This window comes from Silurus meridionalis, chromosome 24 (genome assembly GCF_014805685.1).
Source record: "Silurus meridionalis isolate SWU-2019-XX chromosome 24, ASM1480568v1, whole genome shotgun sequence".
Classification (NCBI taxonomy): Eukaryota; Metazoa; Chordata; class Actinopteri; order Siluriformes; family Siluridae; genus Silurus; species Silurus meridionalis.
The window spans coordinates 9,414,079-9,424,633 of record NC_060907.1 but is presented as its reverse complement, the minus strand read 5'-3'; the positions used below and the strand labels follow the sequence as shown (position 1 = coordinate 9,424,633).

At 35.1% G+C, this 10,555-nt stretch overlaps 2 protein-coding genes across 2 annotated transcripts; one reads left to right on the top strand and one right to left on the bottom strand.

Annotated features, from left to right (window-relative positions):
• The first annotated feature begins 877 nt into the window (after window positions 1-877).
• Window positions 878-3,339, top strand: psmb8a (proteasome 20S subunit beta 8A). The gene is made up of 7 exons (XM_046837581.1): window positions 878-975; window positions 1,233-1,425; window positions 1,724-1,865; window positions 2,050-2,161; window positions 2,358-2,487; window positions 2,789-2,993; window positions 3,161-3,339. Exons 2-7 carry the CDS (start codon window positions 1,279-1,281, stop codon window positions 3,247-3,249), a joined length of 825 nt encoding a protein of 274 aa, XP_046693537.1. The 5' UTR covers window positions 878-975; window positions 1,233-1,278; the 3' UTR covers window positions 3,250-3,339.
• A 2,953-nt stretch (window positions 3,340-6,292) lies between these two features.
• psmb13a (proteasome 20S subunit beta 13a) lies at window positions 6,293-9,856 on the bottom strand. The gene is made up of 8 exons (XM_046838277.1): window positions 9,723-9,856; window positions 9,345-9,438; window positions 9,129-9,226; window positions 8,399-8,539; window positions 8,162-8,277; window positions 8,026-8,084; window positions 6,792-6,943; window positions 6,293-6,469 (listed from the first exon to the last, which is right to left on the bottom strand). The coding sequence occupies exons 1-8, from the start codon at window positions 9,782-9,784 to the stop codon at window positions 6,358-6,360; spliced, it is 834 nt and encodes a 277-aa protein (XP_046694233.1). The 5' UTR covers window positions 9,785-9,856; the 3' UTR covers window positions 6,293-6,357.
• Window positions 9,857-10,555: the final 699 nt, after the last annotated feature.

Genomic DNA, 10,555 nt, shown 5'->3' with positions numbered 1-10,555 from the left:
GATTTTCCTTATTATCTTTAACATTTATATGCAATTTATTGATGTAAATTTGTTTATATGCAACAAACAAGGTAAAAGGCAAAAACACACAAGAACTGGACAGTGAATTCCAAAACTATCATTTTTGGCTGTGACTGAATAAATTATTTAAGACAAAAAACAGTAGAGATGTTCTAGACTGCCTCATACCCACACTCAAACAGGAAGGTGGAAGCTTAATTGTTTGGGGTTGCTCTAGAGTAGGGAAGGTCAAAGATTTATTTTGGGAGAAAGGAATATTGAACCAACATGGCTACCATTTTATAATGTAATTCTGTTTGGACTGTTGCAAACTGGAGCTTCACCATACAACAAGACAATTACCAGAAACATATGCCCATGCTTTTTTTTAAAGCATTATAGAGTGAGCAAACAGTTCTCTATCATGGATTGGCCTGCCCTAAATACTATTGAACTGCTCTGAAATGAACTGGAACACAAGGTCAGAAAGAAATATCCAAGAACTCATTAGGCAAGTTTTACAAGAGGTATTATAGCAAAACATTTCAGCTGAATATTTGGAGGGATGCATGACATGGGAGAATTGTTCAAAGAAAAGAAATATCTACATATTTATATATTTATATGGTTAAATGAAATCTACATTCCATTAAAAAAATATCTAGTCTGTTGCATATAAATGAATGAAACATGCATGTGTCTCTCAAAAAACCGAATGTATATTCATAATAGTTTTATCATTGTTGAGGTGTGCTGTTAAATGATGGGTCCTTAAATACTGTCCATACAAACGTTCACTGTAGTAGACTGGTAATATTAAGTTAACAATCCAACCACCAGGATAAATGGCGTGTGCACGTGTGAAGTAGGAAGAGACACAGCGCAACCTGCAGGCAGGAAGTCTTCCTGATAACTGCTGATGTGAACGCACGAGCTGCCATCATTGGACAGCAGAGCGCCGAACCCGGTAGATAGGTGAGCACTTTTTCTTCTTGAAAACAATTTTTTTGTCATTTCAATGATAAAAAAAGGAAAAGAAAAATGTTTTAGACGTTTTTGGATTCCTATGTATTTTGTTCAACCAGTATGCCTAGTCATAAAAACCCTCATCATAAACGAAAGTAAAATAAAGCAGCATCGTTTGAACTTTCGATTTCGAAAGCAAAGTGGAAGGTTTTCTTCAGACATATCGACATATCATATTTCAACCAAATCCCCCGTTTTTCTTTCAGAAATACTTCTTTTTTTATATTTATTGTCCCTTGCTTTAAACAAAGCATGGCTCTTTTGGAAGTGAGTGGATCTTCATCTTTTTCCGGTTTTGGCTCCCAGTTCAGCTCAAATCGGACGCTCTTTATTGATCGCCCCAATCACTACAGCTTTGGGACAAAATCTCAGGAATTTGCTGTACCAGTTGGAGTTGATGTAAGCACTGCATTTCTGTTTCCTTTCTGTTCCTGAAATTTATATTCCACTTAACAGAAGAACATCTGCTTTATTACTAATCATTTCAGCCACTCATTACTCAAAGCTATACAAACTAGTGTGTTCTATTCAAGACATTATCCCAAAGGCTAGTCTGTATAGAACAGTGACATCAAAAGAAGTGGCGTAGAAATATTCATCACATCGCTCATCACATACCGAGTACAGATAAACTCTCTACATTCCCAGTGCATCAACAACATTAAACATTCATTTAATGTTATCCCTCATGTTTCAGCCATCAGCTTTTCTGAAATCATGCAGTTGTGATGGTGGGATCTCTATAGACTTAAACCATGGCACTACGACACTGGCTTTTAAGTTCCGCCATGGCGTTATCGTAGCCGTCGACTCCAGGGCCTCAGCTGGACGCTATATTGGTAGGTCCACTCACATCTCTTTGACATGAGACACGCTTATGTGATGGCAGATCCTCAGAGTTTGGAATGATGCAGCATACATATTCATAAAATAGAGTTTCAATATTTTCAAGAGACAATATATAGTTTTTCAATTATACTGTCAATGTTTTTGTGTGTGTGTGTATGTGTGTGTGTCTGCTAGATTCAAAGGAGGCAAATAAGGTAATCGAGATCAACCCTTACCTGCTGGGCACCATGTCTGGTAGTGCAGCAGACTGCCAGTACTGGGAGAGACTTCTGGCTAAGGAGTGCAGGTCTGTCTGAACAAAATCTGAAGGGGTGTGGTGAACTCCCAACTGGATAAAGTTACATTTTTGTGTGCATTAAAGTGTAGTAATCATAGCTGGCACATTTTATGTCTTTTTCTATTGTAGAGTACAGTAGGAAAAAATAACATATCACTAACTCATTGGTTCTGTGTGTATCTGTGTGTTTTATCGATGTCTTCAGGCTTTACCAGCTCCGTAACCAGCAGAGGATCTCGGTGTCTGCAGCTTCCAAGCTGCTGTCCAACATGATGCTTGGATATAGAGGCATGGGCCTGTCCATGGGTAGCATGATCATTGGCTGGGACAAGAAGGTAGAGTTAATTTCAGCTTAAATTGCTGAAATTATCTTTGATAGTTTTACACCGCTTTTAAAATGTTTCTGCTGGGGATGATGATCTGTCATAGTGATTTTGGTGTGCTAACCAATACTACAGAACATGATCAATACTAAAACAGAAGACCATAAGATCTAAGGGGACACACTACATAGAATAAACAAGCTCATTCAGAACAATTGGATTCATTTGATGTGTATGTTGTCTAAATCATTTAAGTAAGTTTTTACATCATATAACTTGTTACAAACGTGTGTATTTGTGTTGGGATCTGCAGGGCCCTGGTCTGTATTATGTAGATAACAATGGAACTCGTCTCTCAGGCCAAATGTTTTCCACGGGCTGTGGAAACAGCTATGCATATGGAGTGATAGACAGTGGGTACCGTGAGGATATGACCGTGGAAGAGGCGTGCGAGCTTGGCCGTCGTGGCATTGCTCACGCCACACACAGGGATGCCTACTCTGGTGGAGTCGTAAACCGTAAGTGAGATCCATTCGTTATATACATCACTTAAACCTGGAATTCATAATAGAGATGTGTAAGGTTTGTCAATGCTATTCTAAAGCATCTAAAAATACTTTTATATGTTATACACGGTGCTTTCTGAACAATGACAATGTCTATGTGTTCTATTATATCTTCCTAGTCTATCACATGCAGAAGGACGGTTGGGTTAAGGTGTGCAAGGAGGATGTATCCGAGTTAATCCATAAGTACAGGAAAGGAATGTTCTGAACCCACAAGAGCTTTGATACTAAGTCACACACTAGTAGCACTGTGTCTGCAGTAATTCATTCATAAAATAAAGATGGCTTTCAAAACAAACATTAAACGACTTGTTCCTTTTTTGACATTAGATGATTCTATAGCTGTGATGCCCAGCATGTTACATAGAGGAGCATAAAGTATAGTGTATAAGAAAAATAGATGGATGGATGGTATATATATATATATATATATATATATATATATATATATATATATATATATATATATATATATCCATCCATCCATCCATTCATTTGTTCATATAATATCTTTATTTACTATATACATTTTCCTGGTCTTAAAAGTGTTGCATGAGTCACTTTAGTCACAGAGGGTGATATCTTATGTTTATTCACCCAGATTGATTTTTTTGTTTATACTGGGCCCTGCTAAAATTTTTCCTGGGCTCGCCTGTTGGTGGCTTTAAAAATAACTGCAAACACAATTTTTACTTTTTTATATATATTTATAATTTTATTTTATAAAACAAGGTGTTGCGACAGTGACAAAATAAAGTAACGCAAAGAATAAGATAAAACAGTTATGCACACAAAACAGACCCACAAATCATTTGGGTCTGTTTTGTGGAGCTACCAGAAAGGAGGAAAAGAGGAAGGCCAAGGAGGAGATTTATGGATGTGATGAAGGTAGTTGTTTTAAAAGAGGCAGATGTAGAGGGGGGTATGGAGACGGATGATCCGCTGTGGTGACCCCTAATTGCAGCAGCCGAAAGAAGATGATTTATGACATTATGAGCTGTGATACTATGTGGCAGGAAGATAAACAACAGTAACTTTATCCTTTAAAGCAATTGTATTGTACCTTAGAAAGAATATGTTTGTTCTGGTAGACAATATTTACACATTAAAGAGATAATATAATGTATGTATGTAACATGTAACCTTTTTTTATACCTTTGTTTTTATTTACTCAATGTTGTAGATTGACACATGAGAAAATATTGGTAACCATAAGTTATGTCTTGTGTTTATTTTCATAATATATTTGTGATTGGACATCTGTGTAGGTTTTTACTTTATGAAAAACATCCCATTTTTGGCTGTTAGATAGCTTGCACTTACATCTTGCACTTCCAGTGTGTTGCTTTATCAAATCCTGACAGACTTCTGCTCTCTGAATCATCTCAAAATGACAGATTCATCCTGACACTCTACTGTCTCCGTGTTACATATGTTTCTCTAATTAGACGTATCTACGGGGACTTAATACCTTGCTACTTTAAATTAAAAAAAAAAAAAAATCATAAGCTTATATGTATAAAACATGACATGATAAAGCATGATTACAAGCATCCTGCAAATCAAAGAAAAAGAAGCTGTAACCATTAAGACACCTTAGTGCATCCCAGAACTAGTATACTAGTATAAAGGCACTTGGTGCCACTCAAATGAGAATGTTTTTCTTTTTCCTTTGGTTTGCTTTACAAATTAATATATTTGAATAGGATTCAAGAAAATTAAGGGAATTTCATTTTTTTTTTAATGATTGCATGTGTATGTCAAGATATATTTAGTCTTTAAAAAAATAAAACTAGGTCTTGACAGTTGGTTGTGTTAGCCTAGGTTCATTTATCAACAATAAAATATTATGCATTGTAAGTAACATATAGAGTAAAATAAGGTTCATAAGATACACTACATTTCATTATACAATGCCAATGGAACTGTCTACATTGTATGGAATAATGTTCATATTTTATCTAATCAATGTATTATTTTTAAAAACACTGCTTTAAATCCAATAATAAAACAAAACAGCTGCAGAATATGTTATAGACTAAAAAGAAAAAAAGCATTTTTTTAGGTGTTTAGTTTGAAAGCCATCTTTTGTTTATGAATGAATCATGACACATACAGTGCTATTAGAGTATAATTTTTTTCTATATTCCAAAAATTTAATTAATAATATAAAAATGAGCACTGATATGCCAAATGTGTTCCCATAAACTAACATTAATTTATTTAGAATCTATTCATACTGTACTTGACAATTTTGTTCATAAGGCAATGGTAAAATAAACCTGTACACATAAGCCACATACATAAGCAGGGTTAAAAGAAAATATATTTAATATATTTTAATAGAAATATTTATGATTTGTATCTGGTGCTAATTTTATCTATGTTTGCTATGTTCCTGTGCTATGAAAGAGGTTATGTGCCATGCTGGCATCACAGGGCAACACTATTACTGCTAGTACAGTTTTAGTGGTGTTGAACAGCAGTTAATGAAATACACCAATCCTGTATTTGATTAAAATTGCAAATATCCTGCTTATATTATTTAGAGGACTCCTGCTTATATAAGTAAAAGTACAAAAATGCTTTCTTTTAAAATGCTTAAGTTATGCATCATACCTTTTTTTAAAAAGAGAGATGTTATTGTTACAGGAAAACAGAGAGTATCAGTATTTTACTTGCAAGAACTGTGGGGTTGTGGTCTTCATGACAGGTTACTATTTTGTACAATTTATGCATTCACTTTAAAGTAGCAATGTTATTCTGAAATGTAGTGGAGTAAATAAAAGTAAGCTATTACGTTTCTCAGAATTAAAATACAGTACACCAAGAATTAATAAATTAAAATTAAGTACACTAAAGAAGTTAGATAAATACTTCCACCAGTGATGTGGACATTTTACTGTTTAGATTGGATGTGTCCTGTAAATTCAAAACTCTTCACTACTGAATTTAGCCTAAACTGAAAGAAAAATTTAGATTTTGCTAGGTACCAAACTTTGTTATGACAAATATTTTATATAACGAATTTTGGTGTTGCTGACTTTGAGAGTGGAATTTAGTACATCTGAATTTATTTGCATTGCATTCGTTTAAATAAACCTATGATTGATCATCACTTAGTACTTTTCTTTAAAACTTTTATAATAAATTATAAAATATAAATAATAAAATAAAGTTTTCTCTATCAAAAAGTGAGTATTACTGTGTTTTGCTGTCAGCCATAATATTGAAAGAAGAATGATCCCATGTATGCATCATGTATCAGGAATTTATTGCAATATCATTATATGTATAACCATTGTGTTTTCTCAGCTCAGGCTGTCTCCATCTTCTGAACTGTCTCTTGCAGAAGCTCCAGTTCCAGGCGAACCACGTTCTCTGTCAAAACTGGAGTGGTACCTTTCTTATACTTATACTTCTTCATCCTACAAAGAAAGGGAATAATAAACATGCAGACAAAGAGAGATTAAGATTTACTTTACTTAAATGTATCAAACCCGATAACTTCAAGAGTTAAATTCCTAGGAGATCAGCAATCTTTTAATCTTCCATTTTTGTTTAACTAGCATTGATGCCTGCAATCAGAAAAAAATATGGTTTTGAAGTATTGAAAATAAGACTACGACTAAGGTAAATGTTTGCTAGGTGCTTAAAAGAGTTTAGACTCTGGAGTAACTTTTTTTTTAGAACTTGTTTATACATACAAAAAAATATTTATGTATGATTTATTATGTATGATTATCTCACCTTGTATCCTTGTACTCAGATTCCTGATAAGGTCTAATGTAATCAACCCCTTGTTTGCTGATCACACACAGGTCTATGTTGTGGCCTGAACCAAGATCACTCATAATGCCAGAGTGGATCGCATCACACACCAGTGCCTTTGCCTCATCTAGCTGGATATTAAAATGAACATGCAAATAATAGTTATTACCATAACAATTTAACAAGTGATTTGCTACCACAGTATATTGGAGTTAAAATAAAAGAACGTTTGCACACCTTTGGCTTTGAGTTAAGTGCATTTAAGTGTTTAAGTAAAGTCATACTGGATTGATTTTCACTTGTCAATGGTCCAAAAACAAACATCAAAAGCACTAAGTGTTGACAAATCAAATAGTTGGTGCATGCTCAAAAAGAAGGAACACACTAGTGAATTCGAGGACACTACAATGACAAGAAATATTCTTAAGAACAACTGGCCTGTTTAAGAATATTGATTAAAAAGTTAACAATAGAGAATTAGCATTTGCCAAAAACATGATCTAAACAATATCACCTAGGTTTATGGTGTATGACAACTATAGGAACTAGTTGCCTTGTATTTACTGAAGATGTAAATGATGACAAAAGCAATAGGATAAAGTTAAGAGTATCTAGTCCGATATTATAGGCTCATATTCAACCAAATGCTTCAAAACTCACTTAAAAGCACTTCACAACAATGATGGACAATAACCAAAGGCATAATTCAAAAGCAACCTTTTTTTGGGGAATGTTGTGCAATGGCCATGCCAATACCCTGATCTGAATCTAACTGCACATGAAGGTAAAATGCCCCAGGAACAAGCAGGTACTGAAGATAGCTGACGGAGGGGAAGATAAAACCCTAATTGTAACCCCATTAAACAATCAGGTCATTTTTGCTTAACATTAATGTCCAACCTTCCTAACACTAACACTGTTGTGGTTGAATGGGCAAAACCCCTAATCCCTGTTCCATAATATAGTTTGAATATTTTACAGAGTGGAGTTTATTGTACCAGTAAATGGGAACTAAATTGTGAATGAGACATTCAACATTCAAGTACATTACATTAAATTACATTACATTACATTTGCGGCATTTAGCAGACGCCCTTATCCAGAGCTACGGACAAAAGTGCTTTGAGTCTCTATCAATGAATAAATCCAACAGGTCCATCAGTTCAGAGATGTTACCGTTTAAAAACCTTTTTAAAAAAAAAAAGAAATCTACCTCCATATTGGCTTTAAATCTGTCCTCCAGGATGCCCATAGCAGCTAAATTGCCAGACCCTGAAAAAAACAGTTGGTATATTTAGCACAGGAATAATGCAATGTACGTTTCTGTGTGCTGAATGTCACATGCTTACCCATGGCAAGATATGGAAGCTTTTCTATGCTTCCATAGGGATCCACTGTGTAGAGATGGTTCCCCGAGAAGTCAACCCCTCCGAGAATTAAATGTGCCCCAATCATACCTCGATATCTGGAATAATATAGTCAGATAAACAAGTGAATTCAAAGCAAGCAATCTGGAATAAATTATGTGGTGCTAAAGCTCTTTGAAAGAAAAGCTATCATACATAAATACACATGCTCATTCACACCTAAAGAGCGTATCCTGTAATATATGAGCTGCCATGGTGACTCTGGGGTTCCTCTCGCTGTTCAAGGAGAAAATAGCGAGGTTGGAAGAGAGAAGTTCTGTAGTTTTAAATGTGTCCGCTGCTGTCCCTGCTCCGCAACAACTAAAACACATAAGAAAACTATGGATACCCATAAACCAATCAGGCATAACATTATGACATTATAACATTAACAGTGAAGTGAATAAAACTGATTTTCTGGGTGGGATATATTAGGCAGTAAGTGAACATTTTGTCCTCAAAATTGATTTGTTAAAAGCAGGACAAATGAGCAAGCATAAGGATTTGAGAGAGTTTGGCAAGGGCCAAATTGTGATGGCTGGATGACTGGGTCAGAGCATCTCCAACTGCAGCTCTTGTGTGGTGGTCCCAGTCTGCAGTGCTCAGTATCTATCAAAACTCTATAAATTTCTATTTCAGTTCCTGGGCCTGTGGTTCTGAATCCTCAGATTATTGTACGTGGGGACTGTTACATTAATTCCGTGTCCATGTGTGTGTTTTCTAGTGGTTCTCTGATATCCTTCTACTTTGCTCATTTTTGCTCTCTTTCAATAGGTGGACTGGCTATGCTATGTCAATGAGTGAATGACATGCCTGGGATAATCACCAAATCCATTGCATCCCCAACCAGGACAAAAAAAGAAAAGAATGAATGTATATATGAATAAACAAATGAATGTAGTGGACTTACTATATATTCGGAGCGATGTAGTGAATTTTGGCACACATTTTATCAGCAACTACTTCGCTGGAGGTAGCCCTCGTATCAGCTCCCAGGACCACACCATCCTACAACACACACACACACACACACACACACACACACACACACACACACACGCAAACAAGTTTAGAGTCTAATTAGGCTTTTGAAACATTAAAGATATCTGAGATGTCCTCTGGTTACCTTAAACACCAGTCCTGCGATCGTTGTCCCTGTTTTTACAGGTTTGGGCGTCTTGCTGTTCCCATCACCCAAAGCATTGTCCAATACAACATTTCTAAATGATAAGAAAACTGATTAGGACAAAAACCCAAAAGACTCTTCACACGTCTCCATGAACAACATTGTGCTCATTGCACCAAATTTTAATTTATTTTATTTTGATTTTATTATTTGTTCGCCATAACATAGTAATTTTTATATATCATATCAATATATACGGAATCACAGAAATTTTTTACTTTCGTTTTTGATCGTCTTTGATGCGCTTTAAAAACTCCTCGAGCTTTTCACGCACTTATATAAGCTCATCAAATTATCAAGAATGAAGTGTGAACATACCTTGCCGAGTTCTCGAAATTAAAACCTGATAGAGGTGTTTCAAAGACATGAAACTCTGCCATGTTCACGGGAAACTTTGCAGCTTGGTGTGTTCATAAGTGAGCTGGTGTGTCTGCAGTTCCACTTCTCAGAGATGGGGGAGGAGGAGGGTGGAGGTTAGGCCTTGTTGCCAGATCCTCGTTGTTATTTTTGGGTTTTTTTCTGTGTTATTTTTATGTGTTATATTATGTATTATATACCACAATAAATTGCTGCATGGACACTGTGTGTGTGTGTGTGTGTGTGTGTGTGTGTGTGTGTGTGTGTGTGTGTGTGTGTGTGTGTGTGTGTATATATATATATATATATATATATATATATATATATATATATATATATATATATGTGTGTGTGTGTGTGTGTGTGTGTGTGTGTGTGTGTGTGTGTATATATATATATATATATATATATATATATATATATATATATATATATATATATATATATATACACACACATTACCGCATTAGCATTACCACATTATGCTCTTATCCAGACTTATATTTATCTCATTTGTACAACTGAGCAGCAATAGGGTTAAGGGCCTTGCTTAGGGGCCCATTGGTTAATGCCTTGACCACTAAGATATCTTAATAAGTTTTTGTTTGCACCACAAGGCTGAACAAGTGTACCAGCTATAGCACATGCATGTAATGTGATTATAATTAAAATGTAATTAACAAATAAGCCAGTTCTCACTAATGGCTCCATATCTTTAAATTAAGTGTTCGATATACTTGTTACATAGATAGATAGATAGATAGATAGATAGATAGATAGATAGATAGATAGAT